The sequence below is a fragment of the Panthera tigris genome, chromosome B1 (genome assembly GCF_018350195.1).
Source record: "Panthera tigris isolate Pti1 chromosome B1, P.tigris_Pti1_mat1.1, whole genome shotgun sequence".
Taxonomy (NCBI): domain Eukaryota; kingdom Metazoa; phylum Chordata; class Mammalia; order Carnivora; family Felidae; genus Panthera; species Panthera tigris.
The window spans coordinates 201808360-201831506 of NC_056663.1; the positions used below are offsets into that span (position 1 = coordinate 201808360).

General features: G+C 59.5%; 1 protein-coding gene across 6 annotated transcripts in view; it reads right to left on the reverse strand.

Annotated features, from left to right (window-relative positions):
• RGS12 (regulator of G protein signaling 12) overlaps positions 1-23147 on the reverse strand; it is a 119615-nt gene that overhangs the window by 62207 nt on the left and 34261 nt on the right. For all 6 annotated transcript variants that reach the window (XM_042985070.1, XM_042985069.1, XM_042985071.1 and 3 more), the window contains one exon: positions 16541-16657. In XM_042985070.1, coding sequence (XP_042841004.1) covers positions 16541-16657 — 117 coding nt within the window. The remainder of the gene's footprint in view (positions 1-16540; positions 16658-23147) is intronic.

A 23147-nucleotide genomic window follows, 5' to 3' on the forward strand; every position in this document is an offset into this window, starting at 1 on the left:
CCGCGACAGGCTGGAGGGCTGTCGCTCGGAGGCACCTGGGGAGAGAAGCCAGGGGGCGGGGTCCTGGGGTAACCGGGGTCCCCGGGAAAGCCGGTCAGGATGACCAGCACGACCGACGGGTGGTTCTGGGATGGAGGGTGGCAGGCGCCCCTCTCGGGATCACGGAGAAAGGAGCCCGCGTGCCGGCTGCACCCCAGGACCGAGGGCGGCAGCAGCCAGGGCACACGGTCAGCAGGTCACCCAGCTGCCAGTTCAAGGCGACCGACGTCTTCACAGAAGGGAGGGGAGGACGTGCAGACAGAAGCTCGAGTCTCCCTCACACGTACCGGGAGGTCTTCTCACACAGATGGCCAGAATCAGAGCCTCAGAAAGTGAGAGAAGAGTCTGTGCAGCCACTGAGTGGGATACACGCAGACCGCCCCCACGCAGCTGCGGCCCCCCCTCCACCCGCCGTCAGGGTCCAAGGACGTCTGGGGCGAGGCACACGCGCGCTGAGGGACAGACAGCCCAGCAGGGCCGGCCCCGCGCAGAGGATGGAGCCCGCGTCCCCCCGCGAGTGGCACAGGCCAAGAGCGGAGACAGGCACTGAGCACCAGCCCGCTCGCCTGAGCTAAAGAAGGAAAAACCCAGGCAAAGGCAAAACAATCGAGCCAGCCGGGCGTCGGCCCACAGAAGGGCAGGCCTGTGCGCTCGCTCCCGTCCCACGGCCACCCTGGCAGCCGGGCCTGTTGCCGCACCCCGACACTGCCTCCGGGGCCCGCTCAGCCCCCCACGTGTGCCGGTCCGGGCCGAGGGGACCCCGCCCCTGCTCTCGGGTCGCCCCTCACCGCCTCCGCTGCCCACCCGGTGGGCCCGCGAGGGGACCGGGACCGAGTCCTGGTCTGCGACAGGGGGAAGGAAGACCCGGCTGCCAGAGCTGCGGCCGGCCCTGCCTGTGTGGCCCGCTCTCCCTTCCTCCCCCTGCCTGCACCTCCCCAGGAGCAAACCCGGGGCGGCCCTCCTCACCGCCGGGGTCTGTCTCCCTCCAGCCTGTCCAGGCCTTTCTGCGGGGCTGGCTCGCCCTCCACGCACCTGCCACCGGGCGCTGTCACGGCCAAGTGGAGCCCTGAGCGTGGCCGCCCCCACCGCCGCCCCGAGCGCCTTCAACAGAACACGGGACTCTGTCTTCCCAGCGCAGCCCTTCCCGTTTCCAATCTTGCACGGGGCTCAGTGCACGGAGAGGTGGAAGCCCCTTGGTCTCTGGAAGGTTCTTTCTCTCATACTCTAGCAGCCTGAAGGCAGCTGCCTGGGCAGACAGACCTCACAACGCATCTGTGACACGAGACACGCTTCCAGGCCACGGAACCACAGACCTCGGCCGAGCGCAGCCCAGTGCCATCTGTACTTTATGAGCGGGCAGGGGAGGACGAGCCGCAAGGGTGACTAACCTCCCGCGCAGCCCTGCCCATCGGCGTGGAAGCCTGGCGGGGCCGGGCACGGATCCCGTCACTCCTCCCGGACGGCCCGGCCCCGAGAAGGGCCACAGCGGCGGTGGGGTGACGGGTCCACGCGGGAAGCTTGTCGAAGCTTTCTTCTTGTGACAGTTCGCGTTCCTTCTAGGCTGTGGGTCTCCGTGTCTCCCCCCACCGCATCTCACCAGCACCCACCGCTCACGCCCACCCCGACGTGGTCGGGGCTGATGGCTCGCTTTGTTGTGACAGAGGCGCATACCCACACGTGCAAAGTCTACTTATGCTGAACTTCACTTCGTGAACGACGGGAAAACTGTGATCTGCTCATGCGGCCGGTGGGAGCCTCACACTTTTTCAGGGTCAGCGCCCACCGGCTCTCCTTTGTGCTCCAACGGCCGTGGGAAATAGCCCTCCGCCTCCGGATAAAAGGCGCTCACGAGAGGCACGCCGCGCTCACGGAGCCCACGTGCGCTGCGGATGGAGGCTGGCCTCCCCGGGCACCCCGCTTACAGACCAGCAATTAGAGGCGCTAAGACAGCAGAGCTGGTGAGGTGTGGAGCCAGCCTTCCCACACGGTGCCCCCGAGTTTACCCCCTTCACACCGCGTGGCTGCAGGATCGCCCCCTCGCAGTGGCCCTCCTTCTGCCCTCTTCCCCACGGGCCCACTCTGAGCCAGAAAGAGCTGCGGTGCCCCCACCACTCGCCCACCACCTTCTGATACCACCCTCGGCCCCGGGGAGGAGAGAGCTGCGCATTTTCTGTTGCTTAAAATACAACCCGCACGCCCAGATTTTAACACACTCACGCGAACAACTTATTTGCCAGTTTGAGCACTTGCAAAAATTGCAAAAGGGATCCAAATCATTTATACGGGCAAGTACAAAGGCAGCTTTTTAGAGACCTTTCTTCTCACCCGGCATAAAAGCCAACATTTCCTAAAACTTGCCTTTATGGATCACTGAGATGAGAGCGTGGTGCACGGGTATGTGTGGGTAACTAACTGGTTGATCGGTCCATTAAGGACACGGTACACCCCAAATGCACTTTTCCATCAAGGACGAGGAACAGGGTCCTAGGAACACATCGGCGTTTCTGCACCAGGACAGCCGGGGGCGGCCACGCGGCAGGCACGCCCGTAAACATCAAAGCCACCCCCCCACCCTCTCCGGTGAGCTTTAGTAGTGCCTGGGCTTTTCAGACTACACACTGCGTGGTTTTAAAATAGATGAAAACGTGCACTGACCGCGTAAGGTTCCTCCCGGACCGACCCAGCTGACCTATTTCTAGCTTCCATTTAAAAGGGAGGATGAAGCCCCCTTTCCCTGCATTTCACCCCCAAACCGGTCACCTCTGAACCGGCTCGCCTGCAGCCGCCGCCCTGAGGTTCTACTTAGATATCACGAAAACCGCAAAATGAAACAGCCCTCAGAAAAGAACGAATTTAAAACTGGTACCCTGCAATCAGTGACATTTACATCAACACAGCACAGCCACAAGAGGAAAATAAAAATTATTCTTTTTTTTCAATCTCAAACCTTCCTTTTGCCTGGCTCCCCAAACCTTTTTTGAAAAAGTTTCCTAGTAAGTTCAACTTTATAAGCTCAGATAATAATCAATCATTCAATAGGATTATCAGTGGTTCCCTATGTACACGTATGAAGCAAAATCAGTTCGTTACATTTAAAAATATTAGATACAAAATAGTAATTTAAAGAAGATGATAGATTTGGATAATCCGGTTGAAACTTAATACTTCCCCCAAATTAGCTCCCTCGCTCCTCTTTAAAAGCTGTTAGAATTACCGCGGGAAGGACAAGATCGCTGCTGCTCTCCGTGGGGCTGACTTACGGCGCGAGCAGCCGGGGTGCCCCGGAGGCTGAGCTGGACCCCCCGCGACCGACCCACCGCCCAGCCTCGCTCCGGGTGTCCTGTGGTCCCAGAGCCGGGCATTCGCCGCCACAGGACTCACATTCAGCTCCATGATGGAGGCACGAGAAGAGCTTTCAAAGTTTACCCTGAAAATCTACCATTTGCTGAACAGTCTGAAAACAAAGCAATAACTGAGATGCCAAGTTGTCTTAGAAGAATTCTGCCAAATGACAAGAAACTTACCTGCTGATCGCTTAAAATGTGTGTTTCCTTGGACAACGCTTTGCCCAGATTCATCTTCAGACAAGAAGACTTCTGCCCCACACCAGGCACGCAGATCTAAACTATACGATTTGACCCAGTAGCAAGCCTGTGCATGCCAGGGAAGTTTAAAGACATTTCAGATGAAGTTCCACTTGGCTCTCCTTGTAACCCATGGCAACAGGACACTGCAGGAAGCTGTGGTTTGCCAGGGATTCAGACTCCATCTCAATTGTCTCAGATTAAAAAAAAAAAAAAAAAAAAAAAAAGGCCGTTTACATAAGTCACGCTGTGAGATCATTTTTCAAGTATTTCCTCCACCAAATCAGAAGAATCAAACTTGAGCTGATAGGGGTAATTCTCAGTCAGTCCAACAGCTGCAGAGAATTTGTTTTTTTAGCAGCGTGGCGCAGTTCACAGCCTTAATTACAGTTGCTGACGGTTCTATTATAAGCCTCCATATGCACGAGTCTGTGTGGTGCCAACCTGAGGAATCGGCCGCGTTCCTAAAACCCGTCTCGGGCATCTATCGCTGTTCTGTCTGCCTTGTCTGCCTTCAGACGCCTGACACAACCTCAAAGCGAGGGAACCGCGGCGGGTCCTCGTACGCACAGGGGGCAGAAAAGAAATAAGACACGGGTTCTAGAACCTAGGTACCACTGCAAAATTACCCGTCAACGTTCTGGAGACTCCAGGGTGAAGTGCTCACCACAAAGTGCTTCTTCACTGCCAAAACTCTACAGCCCTGGAGGTAGGGTCTCACGTGCACGGGCTCCAGCACTCAGCTCACCCTGGACCGTCAGATCGGAGCCGACCCCGGGAAGCAAACGCGATGCCCAAAGGGCCAAGAGGCTGGGATGCTGGCCCTCAGGTTTGGGGTCGGGCCATCAGCCGGCCACACTGACCATGCGGAGCCCATCCTTACTTTTGCTTTTCCGTGGGAGAGACGGGAGCATTCCCTGCGTAAGCGTGCGGTACGGAGAATCCATAACACGGAGCACGTGACTCTGTGTTTCATGCACGACTGTACAAGACCTGCCCGAGAGGTGAAAATCTTACAGACCATGGGCATCAGCCCAAGCTTCTTCAGACTGCTTTTCTCTAGAGATCCACACGCAATAAAAGTATGAACCGACAGCACAGGGCTAGGAAGGGGCAGAAGCCTCCAAGACCGTCCACACCACCACCGAGTGCAGGAAGCGCCTGGCCCGGCGCACAGGAGCCGCCGGGGCCCGCGAGGGAGACAGCACCACCCAGGACTACGGGGAAGGGGGTCCCAGTGAGAGGGGGGGACGGGAGCAGCGGCCTTCAGCCCGGGCCCCCAGGAGGTGGGCAGGGGCGCCCCGGGCTGCCCCACCTCCCCCCTGCTGCATGGGGCAGGGCGGGGGATGAGCCTCGGCCGAGAGAGCTCCCTCCAACCCCCCCACCCAGGGTTTCCTGGGCTCCCGCGGTTGCCCCGCCAAGCCCGGAGGGGCCTCATGTCCAAGTGCCACGGCCTGCCCACTCCACCTGTTCTCCGGGCCATAAGAGCAGGACTCATCGTCTTTCCCAAGCAGGCCAGCCAGCCAGTGTGAGGGAAAGCGGGGGCCACGGCCTGCAAACAGGCCCCGCGGGCACACGGATGAGTCGCCTTTCCTGGGTATAAATCAAGTCTGGCAGACAAGGCCGGCAAGCCCACCTCCTTCCCCTGGCGGCCGGGAAGAGAGAAGAAGCCGCGCCCAGAGCACCGTGTGGTACAGACCGCAGGCTGGCAAGGCTGAGACAGGATCTGGCCCGGCCCAGTGGGTACAGGCCACACGCCACCCCCCCAAGCCGGACACGCATGCCCTGATGTCACCCTCCAACACGCACACTCACACCCCATACGTGTGCACACACAGACGCATGCACACACGCATCCATACACGTGCACCCATACATGTGCACACATGCACACTCGTACATGCACACACATGCACCCATGCACCCATACGTGTGCACACACCCATACACGTGCACCCATACATGTGCACACACGCACACACGCACACACACTTTCAGAGAAAACACACTGGGAGGTTTTCATAGGTGGCCAGGCCAGCCGGTGACTCGGTGGCCAGGTTATTGTCCTCACTGATCTCCCAGGGGCCTGTACTACTTGTAGGTTTGGGGAGAGGACAGTGGCCTCCAGGCCAGAGTGCAGGCCAGCAGCACCCGGGCCCGGAAGGCCTGCCAGACCCGGGACGACCACCAGCGACCACCGGAGACCACCGGAGACCGGAGCCGGACCGCGGGACTGGTAGGCCACACCCCAGGGCACGCGGCAGATCCCGAAACCCAGCACCCGGGCGCCGAGTCGTGCACGCCGCCGCTCGGGTGCCGGACCTGTTCTCACTCTCACCGCCTCAGACGGAAGCGCCCATACCCCACCAGAGGAAGCTGACCCCCACTCGTGCACGTGGCCGTCGCGTGTGGCCCACACAGCCGCCCGCCGCCATCCGGCTCCACACGGCACGCGCTCTCGTGTCCCTTTGGGGCCTTCTGTGTCTCCCCGTTTGCTGTCAGCCTGCCCTTCTCTGCCGTCCGCAGGGCAAGGAGAGGGAGGGGACGGGGGCAAGAGCCTGGGGACAACCCCCGCCCGTGCCGCACGGTGCCCTCGGCCCCCAGAGCCCGGCTCACCTCCGGGGGAAAGGAGGGGTTCCTGGCTGTCAAAGTGTCCAAGGGCTCCCGCAGGGCGCCAAACACGCCCGCCATCGCATCCTCCCTATTCTGACGAGCGTGCTGACTCACGGCCAACTGGGGACTAGCCCCTAATAAGACCAAGCGTGGGTCTGGGCACGACGGGAAACGCCGGGTGGCAGTGGCGGTGTGGCCTGGCACTGCACGGGCTTGGGCTCGGCAGGACAGGGAGCTGCCCAGAGGCAGTGGGGAGAGGGCCAGCTGAGGTCGGAGCCGTCCTTGGCCCCCAACCCCAGGCCTGCCCGGCCGCGTGAGCTGCCGGCACTGGTCCACCCCAGCGGGAGAGCTGCGGGCCGTGGGGGAGGGTGCTCTGGCCCAGGAAGCCAGACAACAGGAAGCAGGTAGCAAGCAGCTACAGGCGCGTCACCGGGCTGGAGGGAGCCCAGAGGGCCTTTGTGCCCTCTGCCCGAGCCTGCCCAGGGGTCTGTCCTGAGCTGAGAACGCAGTGCAAGCACTCGGGGGACGGCAGCAGAGGGCCCGTGGGGGGCTGGGTCGGGGCAGCTCAGGGAGCATGTCCGGGGAGGGTCCGGCCAGAGCACACAGATGGTGGGGGGGGGAAGCAGCGGGCATCCCGGGGGGAACACCGGCAAGCCAGGCAGAGAGGAGCCTCGTTCTCTAGACCCGGCCACCTAGAGAATTCTGGTGAACGAGCCCACCAAAGAGCTCCGCCCGTATCCTGGATCCCCCTGCAGCGGCCGCCGCCTCCCCAGGTGCCTCTCACTGGTTCCTGCCGCAGCCCCAAGCCAGTCTCGGGAGGGCGAGGGGCATCGTCCCCTAAATGCCCCGGACCCGTCATGCCTTCCCTGGTCTTCCGCCCATCCCGGGCACGGCTGGACCCAGAGGGAACACACGCACTCCTCTACAGGTTCAAGCGTGGCAGAGGGAGATGAGCGCAGACAGCAGCACAGCCTCAGGTGCAGGGGCCGCTCCCACCCCCCACCCCCTACCCCCCACCCCCCACGGAGAAGTCTGGACAAGTTGAGAGGAAAATGCATGGCCTCAGCGCCCCCTGCTGTCCAGGCCCTGAACTGCCAGTCCCTGCCAACCACAGCTGGGCCCTCTGCCAGCGGCCTTCCCCCCAGCACAGTGCTCCCGGGGAGTGCGGTGGGGCCGGGGTGTTGTGAGAGCCAGAAGGAGCGGCGGGGAGCTTCCCGCGGGGCTCTGGCTCCAGCCAGAGAGGCCCCAGGGGCAGCAGGGCAGGTGGGCCTGGCTCTCAGCAGGGGGCTCGTCTAGAAAGGCCATGAACTGAAGGACCCCGCGGTCCAGAGAGCAGCCAGGTCCCCTCCCCTCCCGGGGCCACAGTGAGCTTGGGCACCGTGGCTGTCACTAGGGTGCAGCCAGCTTGCTCGAGAATAAACATCCAGTCTGTGGGTCACTGTCTGCACCACCCAACACTGCCACTGTCCCCAGTAAAGCTTTACTCACAGGACAAGCCCATGGCCTGAGGGCCACGGGGTGCCGACTCCGGCCCTCACCACGGCCTTTCTGCCCGGCCCAGATCCCCCCCCCTCTCCTGTGCCCCAGCTCCCAGGGCTCCTGCAGGGTCCCACCCCCGTGTTCTCCTGTCACTCAGACACTTAGGGGCTTCCTCCTGAAGCCCCCGGAGCTCCTGAGAGCTGGAGCAAGGCTGGGCCCCGTCCCTCCTGCCCTGCCACACGCCACGCCCCTCTCTCCCTCAGCTCCCTGTTGTGAGTTTCGCCAGAAGCTTCCACCACACTTAGAATAACACCCAAGTCTCAGGCTGGCCCTCCCTCCCTCCCTTCTGTCCCCAGGGCAGCTGTGCCTGTCTCGAGACCTTCATGTGCGGGCCCCACACGTTGGGGGACTGTGGACATTTCCTCCTGAGAGGGGCCCACAAACCTATTCCAGCTCCCCCACCGCCATCACCTTGCCACCGATGTGCCGCGGCCACCATGCCTCCTTCCAGGATGTCCCAGTACCACATGCCTCACACCGGGTGCCCCAAGTCCTTCTTCTTCACCCTACTGACCCTCGAGCCCCTCCCTGGGCCCTGGCCAAGCAGCTCAGTCCAGGAGCCTTCCTGCCATGCCTGCACCAAATCACAGGAACCGACGGTCCCAGAGCCACCTTTCTCCACTGACCTGTGCCCTGGGGGCTCGCGGGCCACGTCCAAGCCCCCCCACGACAACTGTCACCGCCGTGCTGGACGAGCACCTTCCCCACGCGCTCTGCGGACCCCACACGCTCACCCCCTGTCACACACGCAGTCTTGCACATTCTGTGCCATATAAAACTTCCCGGGTCACCGGTCATCTTGGGACTGTCTCACAAACGCCAACACCGTCGGTCCACTTCCTAAAAACCTAAACACCTGCCTAAACACCTAGAGGGCGGAGACGTCCCCGCTGTCCACGCCGGGCCAACAGTGCCGGCTGTTTTCTCCGTGACCCGCCTCTCAGGCCACTGCCTCCTCGGTGACCGTCCGCCACGGTCAAGACTAAAATGGGCACCTTTTCAAAAACATACTAGACTCCCCTCTGACATTCCTATAGCCTGACTCATTCCCTGACCGTCCCCCCCCCCCACCAGGACCTTGCCCCCTTCCCGCCATCTGTCAGTAACTCCTCTCCCCGCTCGGAGGACAGGCCCCCCGCCCCTGCCTCCACGCGCCCCGGCTCCTGTCCAGCCTCCTCTCGAGGGCTCACCTGCACAGCCCCGGCCCGGTTCCTGCTGACACGTCAGTCCTCACTGCAGCCCTCCCGGGGTGTTGACCTCACCACGGCCGTAACTGCACCTCCCTGATGGTGAACAGGGCTGGAAACCTTCTCCCGTGTGACGTGCCATCAGGCCGTCGTCTGGTGCAACACCCGCCTGAATCCCCTGCCCACTCTTCTGGTGGGGCCTCCCCCCACCCCCCTCCCCCGTAATCTAGCAGTGGTGTATCTGCACGCATGAAGGGCCCTGACATTCTCCGGGTCTCAGCATCAGCTTTGGCCTCTATGGCTCACGCCCCAACACCATGAGGCTGTGAGCCCGCACTGCCCTCAGGTAATGCTCTTGTGCTGCCCTCTGCGTTATAGCTGGATTGAGCTGTGTTCGTAGGGCACGAGGACCTTCTTTCTTTCTTTCTTTTCCCCGCGTGGATCTCTTATGCCAGCACCACTGAAAAGACCACACTCGGCCCTGCTCTGCACACAGCCCACGTCCACGGGCACGGGGTCTACCTCTGTGCACGCCCTCCTCCTACGGAGGAGGGCCAACACGGACCCTGTTTGGAGTTGCTTCCGCTATAACACGTTTCGACGGCGAATGGCGGACCTCCTCCTACCTATTCTCCTTCAAGAATATCCGGGCTGCTACGGGGCGCCTGGGGGCTCAGTCGGGTGAGCGTCCGACTCTGTTCTGGCTCCGGTCCTGATCTCAGTTTCGTGGGTTTGAGCCCCTCGTCAGGCTCTGTGCTGACAGCACAGACCCTGCTTGGGATTCTCTCTCTCGCCCTCTCTCCGCCCCTCCCCCACTCACGCTAGCTCCGTCTCTCTCCAAAAGAAGTAAATAGACTTGAAAAATTGCACTGAATCTATATGCTATTTCCTAACCATACCCACAACTGATTATTGTATACTGACTATACCCAGCAACCTTGCTAGGTATTCATTAATTTTAATAATTAACCTCTAGATTCTTTTAGATTTCCTATAAATACCATATCATGTGAGAACAACATTTTCTCTAAAAAAACTTCTTTAAGTTTATTTATTTTGAGAGAAACAGAGACAGCATGAGCGGGGGCTGGGGGCAGAGAGAGAGAGAGAGAGAGAGAGAGAGAGAGAGAGAATCCCAAGCAGGCTCCACACCGTCAGCAGAGCCCGATGTGGGGCTCGAACCCACGAAATCAGGAGATCATGACCTGAGCCAAAATCGAGAGGCGGACACTTGGCTGACCGAGCCACCCAGCCGCCCCTGAGGACAACATTTTCGTCCTTCCTTTGTGGCCGTTAAATATCGATTGTTTTTACTCTCTTAGTAAACTCAGACTGGCAAGAAACATTTGAACAGAAATGGTAACAGCATCCATCTTTCTCTTGCTTCGATCTCGAGGGGAAAGCTTAAGTGTGCTGCCTGCTATGGGGACTTTTTATGACCTCATCAGGTAAGGAAGTTCCCTGTAATGCCTATTTTGCTAAGTTTTGTTTTGCTTTGTTTTTGTTTTTTCCCATGAACGGATGCCAACTTTTACCAAATGCTTTCCCTGCTTCTGTTGAGAGGATATACCATTTTTCCACTTTACTCTGTTACTGTGGTAAATTATATTGATCTTCAAGCGTTAAAAAAATATCCTGTCCTTGGAATAAACATGAACCTGCCCTCACGTCGTGATGTTAAGTGCTTCCACCTGTGCTCACCTGTGGGCAGCCGGCCCCTCTCCTCCCCTCCCCCTCCGCCCCCTCCTCCCCCCTCCTCCTCCCCTCCCCCTCCTCCCCTCTCCTCCCCTCCCCCTCCTCCCCTCCCCCTCCTCCCCTCTCCCCTCCTCCTCCCCTCCCCCTCCTCCTCCCCTCCCCCTCCTCCCCCTCCCCCCTCCCCTCCCCCTCCTCCCCCCTCCCCTCCCCCTCCTCCCCTCCCCTCCCCCTCCTCCCCCTCCTCCCCTCCTCCCCTCCCCCTCCTCTCCTCCCCTCCTCCCCCCTCCTCCTCCCCTCCCCCTCCTCCCCCCTCCTCCTCCCCTCCCCCTCCTCCCCCTCCTCCCCTCCCCCTCCTCCCCCCTCCTCCTCCCCTCCCCCTCCTCCCCTCCCCTCCTCCCCTCTCCTCCCCTCCCCCTCCTCCCCTCCCCCTCCTCCCCTCCTCCCCTCCCCCTCCTCCCCTCCCCCTCCTCCCCTCCCCTCCTCCCCCTCCTCCCCTCCCCCTCCCCTCCCCCTCCCCCTCCTCCCCTCCCCCTCCTCCCCCTCCCCCCCTCCCCTCCCCCTCCTCCCCCCCCTCCTCCCCTCCCCCTCCTCCCCTCCTCTCCTCCCCCTCCTCCCCCCTCCTCCTCCCCTCCCCCTCCCCTCCCCCTCCTCCCCTCTCCTCCCCCTCCCCTCCCCCTCCTCCCCTCTCCTCCCCTCCCCCTCCTCTCCTCCCCCTCCTCCCCCCTCCTCCCCTCCCCCTCCTCCCCTCTCCTCCCCCCTCCTCCCCTCCCCCTCTTCCCCTCTCCTCTCCTCTCTTCTCCTCTCAGTCCGCATCAGGTTTGGGGGTCAAGGTTCAGGGGCCTCATAAATTGAGCTGGGAAGTAACCCCTCTTCGTGTATTCCTCTGCCCGTTTAGTCTGTTGATTTGTGTCACCGACTTCTGCTTCTGCCCTCATTTCTGCCAGCTTCCCCTTCCCGCGTGACGTTTTTACAGCTCTTCTTCTCACCCCCAGACGACTTTCCACTTCCCTTCCCTTCTCGTACGGGCATCGTGACACCACAAACGTCGCCGTGGGCACCCGTACCCGCACGCCACGGGTCAGAGGGGAGGCCCGCAGCGTCACTCCCGACCCCCACAGTGACTCTCCTTGGAGCGACGGGTCGCGTTCTCCCACATGCACGGGCACCACCCGCTCGCCGCTGGTTTCTAGTACGCTGGCTGTGGCACAGGACACACTGTTGGAGAGTCCTCCGCGCCTACGCAGACCGGCTTTATGGCCCAGCACGCGCTCAACGTTCAAACGGTCCAGGAGGGGTAGAGAGCGGGCCATCGGGTGCAATGCCGCACGTCCGTCCGGGAGGCCAAGTTGGGAGTCGTGCTGCCCAGATCCTCTCTTCCAAACTTTGATCTCCTGCTCCAGCCGCCAGTTGTGAGGCAGGGAGTGTAAAAAACCTCCCGCCGTGTCAATTAGTCCACTCCTTCTCCTGCTTCTACCCATTTTTGCTTTAGGTACGTTGAGACCATGTTACTGAATGCATACAAACTTCAGGATGAGAACTTCTCACTGCCTCTTACGATTCTGAAGGCTCCCTTTTTAGCTCTAGGGATGCTTTTTGCCCGAAAGGCCCCGCTGGCATTAATGCGACTGCCACTGTTCTGATTAGTACTGCTCAGTGTGTCCTTTTCCAGTTTTTTGTTTGCTTTCTGTGTCCTTAACTTTTGGATGTGTCTCTAGTAAAGAAAATAATCAGATTTTACATGCAGTCTGACAATCTTTTCTTTTTAACTGGTATATCTGATTCATTTAAAATCGGTGTTCTTGGGGCGCCTGGGTGACTCAGTCAGTTGAACGTCCGACTTCGGCTCAGGTCATGATCTCGCAGTCTGTGAGTTCAAGCCCCGCGTCGGGCTCTGTGCTGACGGCTCGGAGCCTGGAGCCTGCTTCCGATTCTGTGTCTCCCTCTCTCTCCGTTCCTCCCCTGCTCTCACTCTCTCTCTCTCTCAAAAAAAATTTTTTTTAATAAAAAATAAAAGCGATGTTCTTGGGGCATGAGGGTGGCTCAGCTGGTTAAGAGTTCGACTCCTGGTTTTGGCTCAGGTCACGATCTCGCGGTTTTGTGGGTCCAGGCCCCGCGTCGGGCTCTGTGCCGACAGTGCGGGGTCTGTTTGGGATTCTCTCTCTTTCCCTCCCTCTCTTGAAAATCAAGGACGAACCACACCTTCACCCTCTTCCTGAGCACTGACATCACCTGGGGCTTGCAGTCCACTCACCTCCCAGCGCTCACACTCGTGGCCACGCTGTGATTTACTCGTCTACATTTTAAACCAAACAAAAAAACAAAACAGCTATTCTCGTTTTATGCAGTCGCCACTCATTCGGACTGACTCACACGCGTACTGTTTCATCACCCCAGTTGACGTGGGTCCCCAGGCCTGCAGAGCTCTCCACCTGAGTCTCCCTCCGGGGAACCCAACCCGAGCTGCTGGTGTCCCGGACGAGGACGCGAGACAGGACTTACGCAGAGGAGCGGGGCTGCTGGTGGCCGGGGGGGCAGGGGCCCCTGGCGGGGGGCAGTGAGAAGAGAATGTTCTGAGAGGCCCAGGATGATCAGGCACCACCTGAAGGCTGACGTGAAAGCCGGTGCCTCTGGGGAGGGGACCGTCCGAGGGTGCGAGGACCAAGAGGTCGGGGACGGCCTCCCAGGCTGCCGAGGACACCCGCTAAAGAGTAACAAAGAGAAGTACAGAGAGACAATGTGTTCAACAAGCTTCCCTTAGAAACAGGTGACCAGCGATGAGTGTTCAAGAAAGGTATTTGCAGCTTGTACATTTTGAAACCTTTAGGCAAAAAACAAAAAAAAAAACAAAAAAAAAACAAACTTAGCAAAGATTCACTCCTATGTCTCCCAATGTACCATTTTAACAAAAGCGAGAGGTCCCACACGTGGTAGAAAGACCACAGCTTTGCAGCCTAGCGTGGCCTAGAAGCTGCTGTTGGAAGTCCCTGCGGCTCAGCTTCCTGACCTGTAAGACAGAGAGCACGACGGTCTCCTCGCGGAGCTGACCTGAAGGTCAGAGATCAAAGACTGAGCTGCCCGCTGCCCGCTGCCCTCGATCAAGGGCGCAGACACTGGTGCACACGCGGGCGGCGGGCGGCAGGAGGGCCCAGCGCTCTTTCTTGGGCGAGGAGAAGTGAGCGGGAGCCACGGAGCCTGGAGGTTTGACCGCGGGCTGCCACCGCGAGCCGGGCTAGGGCCACTTGTCACCCCTGGGAGGCTCAGGCCCCTCCCACGAGCCTTCTCCCAGAAAAATGCAGCCAACGGCTGGCCAACAGGCTGACCCGAGAACGCGGGCTTCGCCAAGACCCCCTTCCCTGGGAGCCGTGTGGCTCCCAGGGAACACACAGCGGAACACACAGCGGAACAAGGCCCGCACTCGGCACACTCACCTCTCTCCTTCCACCCAGCGAGGGGCCGCACCGGAGCCACTTCTGACCGCTGCTGACCCAACGCGGCCTGCTGGCCTGCACTGCCCCCCAGTTACCACGACACCACGGGCAAGGTGCCCCCCCCCCAGCTCCAGCCTCCAGCCTGCGCCCCCCTCCTGCTTCTGTGACCCACCCCCAGACTCTGACGACCCTCCCACATCCAGCCTAGAAGACAGGGCGGCTTCAAAGACCCCTTCTGCCTCTAACATTCAAGCATCCCGGTTTCACATCAAAACACAAACGAACCTACTACTGGAAGCAACAATCAACCGAGGCCTGTTAGTTCCAGTTTATTGTCAATCAGTCTGTAAGAACTTATCTTATTTAGAATTAATTTTTAAGCTAGAACCAAACAGATGTTTGCATAACTGTGTTCACAGCGCCAAACGGTGGGAGAAACCTAAGTGCGCGTCGTCAGAGGGATGGATAAACACAACGTGCAATGTCCACACGACGGATCACGTGGATAAAAAGGAAGGAGGTCTTGACGCCTGCCACGCCATGGACAAGCCTGGAGGACGTTATGCTCAGTGAAACGTGCCAGACCCGGAAGCAGAGAGCCCATGTGATTCCATTTTCACAAGGACCCAGTGTCGTGAAACACTAGAGACGGAAAGTGTGGGGCTCCAGAGACCAAGGGAGGGAGAGCCACTGGGAGAGCCAGTGTTTCACGGGCACAGAGGTTCAGTGCTGGGGACGGAGGGTGGGCACGGCCACACAACACTGTGAATGTCCTTTTTTTAATGTTTATTTCTTTTGAAAGAGAGGGGGAGAGAGAGAGAGAGAGAGAGAGAGAGAGAGAGAGAGAGAGAGAGCTGGGAAGGAGCAGAAGGAAAGAGAGAGAATCCCAAGTAGGCTCCGTGCTGTCAGCACAGAGTCTGACATGGGGCTCGATCCAACGAACAGTGAGGTCATGACCTGAGCAGAAACTACGAGTCACAGGTGCCCTGACGCCGTGACTGCTCTTAATGGCGCTGAACTGGACACTTAAAAAGGGTGAATTAGATATATGTGTAACGAATGACATCCTGAACAAAGGTGGGAATAAGCCACAAAGATTTTTCCAAAACATTCACTGACAAAGCACTCGTGTCCAGAACATACACACACACACACACACACACACACACACACACACACACACACACATATACGTACATACAAAATCTGAAACTAGGAAAGGATATGAATAGGCTAATGCAAAACGGAGAAAACTCGAACAGCCCAAGAGCCTCCCACGGACCACTCGGCCTCACGCACCATCAGTGAAATGCCGGGTAAGACCAGACGCCATTTCACCGAAATGGAAACTTCCCAGCCCGCCAGCACCAAGGGCGGAGAGGAGGGGTGACGGGCTCACACGCCGGTGACCCCAGCCTGCGTGAGAAGGGTCACCGAGACTGGCGCGTGGCCACGCCTATCACCGGCATTCTATGCCTGGGAAGCCCTCCCTCCCGCATGTGCCCACGGGGCCCCGGGCGCAAGTTTCCAGCTGCCCAGCGGGGGGCCGTCCACGGCGGGGCGGATGCGAGGCCGGGACGCTCACAACAGACGCCACAGCACGACGCGACGGGACTAAAGCCTGCGGGTCAGGCGGCGTTTGAAGGGAGGCGGAACGAGACAGCCGGTGCCACGGCCCCTGTGCAGACCGCCAGGCCGAACGCACGGTGAACCGCAGAAGGGTCGGGGCCGCCACGGGTCCAGGGAGAAGGGAGGCGGCCTAGGCGGAGCACAGCGGTTCTCAGGGCCGCGAAACCCCGCCTGTGACACTGTGATGGAGGCGGCGTGACATCACACACCTGTCCACAGCCTGAGAACGGAGAGCACGGAGAGCGGCCTCTCACGCGAGCCGTGAACCTCACAGGGACACGTCCGCCCGGCCCGTCGGCCGACATGCGCCACGCCGGTGAGGGGGGGGGAACAGCCGGGGTCACGGGGGGTGGGGGGGTCGGGGGCTCTGCACCTTTCTGTGGTCCTAAAACCGCTCTGACAGCCAAGTCCATTCACCTCTTTAAGGAATATGGATAAAAGAAAAGAACTCGGTGTCTGTGGATCGATACGCTGTCTTTAGAGGGGGCGACGAGAGGCCCTCCCTCGGGATTCTTGTGAGGCCGAGTCAAGTTCACGTCTACCACGTTTACAGCAAGGCACGGTGATGTCCGCAGACTCGTGGGGCAAGAGGGGCAGCGATGAGACAGGAGACGGTCCGCAGACACGGGCGGGGGGTGGGGGGGGGACAGGGACGGTCCGGATGTGCAGGAGAGGCCCCCCACACTTGAAGATCAGGGCGACAGCAGGAGAAGGAGGGAGGGGAATGGGTGAGGGTGGGATTCCAGGAAGATTCAGGCGTATCTGCACGACCGACGTTCATTTTTAAAAACCTGATGGAGAAAGAAAATAACTAAAATTCAATTACCTCAAGATCATCAAGGGAGCGAGTGATACTAAATCTCTTGGATCTTCCAAATGATCTCCGAGCAGAAGTGCGCTGAGAAGTCTGAGTGAGTCCAACTCCCCGCCCAAACTTTGAGCCCTAAACACAAAGAAAAAGTACATCACGTTACCTTCTCGGGAAGAGAGGCTGAGTTCTGCCTGACACCCTGCCGTGGAGACGAGAGGGTCGTCCCGGGTTAATCTCATGCTCTGTACGAACGACCCCGATCCAAAACCCAAAGTTGAAAATAAAAGTCACCCCAGGATCTCCACGCATCCGCTCTGCCCCTGAAGCTCGGCGCCCGGAGACGAGCCCCGGCTCACGCCTGCAAACCGCAAGGAGGGTTGTGCCGGCTGACCGGCCCCCAAAGGCTCTCACCAAAAGAGCAAATGAAGAACCACAGACGAATAACTGGGGAAACATAAAGGGTGTGGCCAGAGAAGTAACTATTAATGTAAACGTTATGCTTTTACATAATTTCACAGGCATCCGAGGAAATTGAAGAATCCCCAGATGGTCAGCTGGTGTCTAAAGACCAGACCAACTCAGGTGCACAGGACAACAGGCCATTAACACGTCTTGTTCTTTCTCTGGGAAATGACCAGAATTAATTCACTGTCATTATGGGATTGTCACTTCCCCAAATGCGATCTGGGTCCAACAAAGAAGGCCTCCCGTTTTAAACGTAAAAAGCCTCACAGCTGAAATCTCTGATGTCCTGGGTACTCGAAACCCTAAAGTGACCAATTTCAGGCACAGAGGAAGTGAGCGTGTTTTCTGCAAACTGGGAGGCAGGCCCTGACCCCCTCTGCCCTCCTCCTGCACGAGAACCTCGGCCGTCCTGCAGGGAGGCGGCCTCGCCTCACCGCCTCGTACACCTCTGGGGGCTGTCTCGGCACCAAGCCGTCCCCACACATGCCCTCGCTCACCCCCTGTCCCCGGACTGCACCTGCACCCGGGCCACTCGGCTGCCTAACACCGGGACCGCCGTCACCCGACGTTCCTGACACAGACTCGAGGGGCCCTCTAGTCACAGTGGCCTCCGAGGGGGCAGCGGCCCTGAGGCCACCGAGCCCTGGCTCTCCCTCCTTCCCCTCCCGGCCTCCCCCCGGCTCCTTCCAGCCACTGGCCGCTCCCCTCACGCTGTGCTGTACTGACACCCAGAACCCGGCTTCTCACCCCTGCCCCCCAATCACTCAGGTCCGAACCAGAGAAATGAGCACCTTATTTTGAATCCTTTCATTTTTATTAAAAAGTCACATAGGTGTCGATAGCAACGGCCTTCATTTCGCCTACTCCGTGTGGCCACGGGGCTCTCCACAAGTGTCTCCAGCACAGTCGCGGGCACAGGAGCACGGGGCGCCCGGGAGGAGCACACGACAGGTCTCGGGCTCCAAGCAACTCCCCGTCTACAGGTCCCCCTGAGAGGCTACCCGTGGCTGCGGGCCACACTCTGGAAGAAACCAGAGGCCCCTGGAGGCTACACTGAGGACAGTGACTGCGGGTCAGGACCGCTGGGGGGCTGAGAAAGGGCCTCACTCCCAGGGAGAAGAGAAGGCCGGGCTGGCAGGAGCAGAGGCCAGGCTGGAACGCAGCGGCGGGACAGGTAGGGCAAGGCCACGCCGCACACGGCACTGGCACGGACGCTTCAGCGAAGTCGTCCGAAATACAGCACGTAAGCTCAGGAACCGGCAGCCTGTTGGCCACGGGGAGCAGAAGAACTGACCCAAGAAGCAGCGGCAGAAACAGCAAAACGGGGCAGAAGGGGAGGGAGAGAGAGAGAGAGACGGAGAGGGAGGGAGGGTGAGGGAGAGACAGGGAGGGAGGGTGAGGGAGAGACAGGGAGGGAGGAAGAAAGAGGGAAAGAGGGACAGGGGAGGGAGGGGGAGGGAGGGGAAAGAAGGGAGGGGAGAAGGAGGGGGAAGGAGGGACGGTGGGGGTAGGAGGAAGGGACGGAGAAAAAGAGGGAAGGGGCAGGACAGGAGTAGGGGAGGGAAGGGAGGAGGGAGGGAGATGGAGAGAAGGAGGGAGGGCAGGAAGGAGGACAGGAAGGAGAGAGAGAGGGAGGGAGGCAGAGGGAGGCAGAGGGAGGGAGGGAGGGAGGGACTGTCTCAGGGACAGCATAAAGGGCAGGTGTGAAGAAAAAGGGCGGGACATCCGAGGGTCGCACCTGCAGCCGCCGCTCGGAGTCCTCGGGACGAGTAATACAAGTACCTCGCGAGCCCTAACATCCCACCAAGAGCTCGAGAAGCCGTCTGTCTGCACGCTGTCACAGCAAAGGCACCTCTCCCTCTTCCTGTGCGCATAGCGGATGGTGCTGTGCGCGGGGAGCAGGACAGCAGCTGAGTGTAACAAGGGACAACGGGTGCAGGAGCACAGAGAGGTGACCACGACACCCACACCCCCAGAGAGGAGCCCAGGGGACAGCAGGTGGAAAGCCGTCACCCTGAGCGGTCCCCCGGTGAAGCTGTGGGAGCCGCGACGGGCCTCCCCCGTGGACCGAGCCGGAACTCAGCCGGGAGCTCCCGCTGAGAAATCAAGTTGCACAGAAGATCCGCTCGTCCCCTGACAGGGCTGGGTGACCTGTGCGCACTGCCTCTATGCTGGTCTCGGGGACACTGCTGGGGGGGGGGGGGGGAGCCTTGTGGCTCCCGTTCAGACCCAGGTGCGTCCCGGCCTGGTGGCCGGCACCCCAGGCCCTGGCTCTCCGACACTGTCCGCACCCGCCCGGCCTTCTGCCTCCTGCTGTTTGCTCACCGGGCTGGTTCCCTGCCAGCAGGTGACCAGATACGACCCATTCTCGAGAAGAATTTGTCTAAGAAATTTCTTTTTCAAAAAATAGGCAAAAGCTGATTCTATCTATAAAATGTATCTGGAGCCCCGCCATCTCTTTCCAGACCACTGCTCCCCCTGGCCCCAGGGCCAGTGTGGGGTGGCCAGCCCCCTCTGGGGTCCTCCCCCTCCCCCGCCCTGCGCTATGTGCTCCCTGACACCTGCCCGGTACCCCTGCTCAGCACCCTTCAGGGGATGCCACGCAGCGGGTGAGGCCTGGTCCCTGCCGTCCAGACCCTTCCGGGCACCCGCTTCGCCACCCCGCCTTTGGCCATGGCCCCCAGGCTCCTCTTTTCAGAGGCCACCGCTAACTGCACTGGCTGCGGGGCTGCCCTGGGGCCCCCTCCGAGGCTGCTGGTTCCCCCCCACCCCCGCCCCCGGGGCACAAAGTGGCCCAGGAAGCAGGGCCCTCTGTCCTCTGAACACCTCCTGCCCAGCACAAGAGCAAGAGCCAAGGAAGACGAGTCATGCGGGCACCGAAGTGCCCAGCATCAGGGGGCCCAGGGCCGATGGGCCAGGGAAGCCAGCAGCCGTTCGAACGCGCGGCCACAGCCGAGGTGAGCACGCGGCAAACGTCAGTCCGTTGCTAGAGCAAGGGCGCCTCCACACGCGTACGAGGCGAGCCCTTTGCACAACTCACGTGTGTGCTGTTCCAAATCCTCATCTGGGGGGAGTGGGTAGGGAGCACGTGGCTTTGTGACAAGACCCAAGTGTAAGTTTTAAGCCCAGGAGGCTGCAGACGACACCCAGGCCGGGACCGGGCCACCGCATCGCAGCCGACACCTGGTCCGGCACGCAGACCCGCGGGCTTTTGAAGCGTAAAGGAGAGAGAGAAGCTTAACAAGCGAGCGGACAGAAGAAAACGCCTGCCCAGAACCGACTGGGGGCGGCCGCACTCCAGCCGTTCACCGACGAGCAGAACCTCGGCATTTGTTTGCTTGCTTCCACCGCCCCCTTCCCGTGTGAAGACAGAGAAGTTCCTGCGGGAACGACCAGGAAATGCCCGCGGACTCAGCATCCCTCGGGCACGGAGTATTCACTCTCCCCACACGGCGCCAGAGGGGACATGACACGGCCAGGACACCGGCCCCCCTTCGGCACCAACTCCCCTCTTCAACTGCTGACAACTCAGCCCAAGTACTGAGCGCTGTAGTAGTACTCAGCGCCAAGTACTACAGGAGGCGAGGGGCGACGCCAGGTCACATGTCACGTCCGCGTGGCCCGGCCACAGGGAGCAGGCTCCGTCTCGCTGCCCCGAGAGCCGCCTACAAAGCCTGACTCCAGACGTCGAGATCACGGCCGGACCGCCAGCGTCACCTGCAGCAGCATGAGGCCAGGCTTCCGGAAGAACCAGAGGGCCCTCCCGTGCACCGGGACCCCGCGCAGGATTCGGAGAAGCCGCCCACCCGCTACGTCCGCCTCAAATCATGAACGGCGGAGGGCCCCTCGGGGATGCCTTCACGCGTCCCGGCCAAGGCTGAGAGGTGTCGGGGCCTCTCCAGGGTGGGAACACCAGCAAACGGGGGAAGGCAGAACCCCACGGCCCAGGGTGCCAAACTGCCTCTGCAAGAGTGCAGCCACACTGAACCGTCCCACCGAGCCACCACTGGAAGTGGCTCATTTCAGCACAAGCAGTGACCTAGACCAGCCAGTCCAACCTCCTCAATCTCCCCGCAAGAACGCGGGAGCCAGTGAGGCACCCGCTCAGGGTCGCCCAGCCGGAGGCCCGGGGCGAGCCGGGGACCTGCGTGTTTCACTTACGATTAGAACTAGAAATTCCGAACCCAGGGTCTAAACGCTAGACCGTCAGCCCCAGTGGGGCCAGAGCTGTGTTTGTCCTGCTCGCATAACGCCCCCCACTTCCCACCGGGCCGGTACACAGCAGGTGTCAGGAAGCACTTACCGAACAAGTAAACTCTCACAAAGGAGACTATTTCTCTTCCGTGTCTTATTTATGTGTTTTTGAGAGAGGGAGAGAAAGCACACAAGCAGAAGAGGGGCAGAAAGAGAGAGACGGAATCCGAAGCAGGCTCCGGGGTCTGAGCTGTCAGCACAAAGCCCGACGCGGGGCTCGAAGTCACAAACTGTGAGATCATGACCCGAGTCGGATGCTCAACCGACTGAGCCCCCCAGGCGTCCCTAAAAAGGAGACTATTTAGTTCAAAATGGAGACCAGATCCTCTGAAGGTTTTTCTAAAAAGAGGGAACATAGAGAATTTGAGAGGTAAGACTTCCAGCCGACATATTTACGGCTCCTGGCGTATCAGGCAGCGTCTAGGCAGACGGCAAGACCACACCACGTCTTTCAACAGGGACAACTTCATGGAAAGAACCTCTAACCAGGCGTCAGAGACCCGGAAAGGCAGAAAAAGATCCTAAGAGGTCAGGAGACGGCCGTCGTGGGAAAGGACTGCACCCCCAGGGACAGAGGAAGCAGTGATGTAAACTCAGCAGCCAGATGGGGGGAGGGAGGGGAGCGCTGGTGGGGGACCCAGACCTCGGATGTGGCCACATGGTGCCTGAAGGACTATGAGACTGGCCCAGGGGGAAGGGGGAGCTGAAAACTGGTCTCAGAGGCTACAGGAGGAAGAACTGCTGGGCAGGGGTGAGGAGCTGCAGGGAGCAGACAGGAAGGGTCTGGACCTTCCTCCTCCCTCCTGGCCACTCCCCCAGGACCTCTGGAGACAGAGCCAGAGGGGACCCTGCTGGCCAGGGGAAGGGGACACAGACCCCAGTGTCCCAGAGCTGATTACAGAAAGGAAGCTCTAAAAATAAATCTAATTAAATAAATCTAATTTTTAAAAAAGGGAGTTACAGGGGCGCCTGGGTGGCTCAGTCGGTTAGGCGTCCGACTTCAGCTCAGGTCACGATCTCGCGGTCCGCGAGTTTGAGCCCCGCGTCGGGCTCTGGGCTGATGGCTCAGAGCCTGGAGCCTGCTTCCGATTCTGTGTCTCCCTCTCTCTCTGCCCTCCCCCGTTCATGCTCTGTCTCTCTCTGTCTCAAAAATAAATAAAACATTAAAATATATATATTAAAAAAAAAGGGAGTTATAAAATTTTACTGAAAGAAAATGAAGCCTAAGTAAATGGAGACAAATACCAATTTCACGGATAGGAAAACTCAACATTCTAAGGATGTCAATTCTCCCATGGGTCTACAGACGAAAATACAATTGCAAAAATACGTCAGTGGCGTTTTGGAGAATTTACAAACTTACTGTAAAATCTTACATGAAAGAGCAAGGCTCAGCATAGCCAAGATAAAGTAAGGAGATCTGGCACTTCGGATACAAAGACTCATTACCAAGCCTCAATTTCAAACGTCAAGTATTGGTGGAGGTACGGACATGGGAAACAGAGCACACGTGAGTAACAGCAGCCCCACAGTCATCCGGAGAGAGAGGAAAAATCAGCTCGCCACCCACCTTATTCCATTCTTAAAGATCACCTGCAAAACAATTTTAAGACAAAAAGAAGAATATTCCTGACCTCGGGATAGCGATGAGGTCAGGAATCAACACTGAAAATCGTGAGAAGACTGACAAGTTGGTTGACATTAAGGTCAAGAGCTTCCGTTCATCAAGTCCCCACAGAGCAAGCGGAAAACACAAGCCACAAACGGAGTCAGTGTATGTGCGACACAATCGTCGCAGGATTAGCAGCCGGTATCTGTAGCTTCTACAAATCAAGAAAAAAGAGAACCCAACACAAGTGGGCACAGGTGTGAGCGGGTCCCTCGGCAACGTCTTCACGGGCAA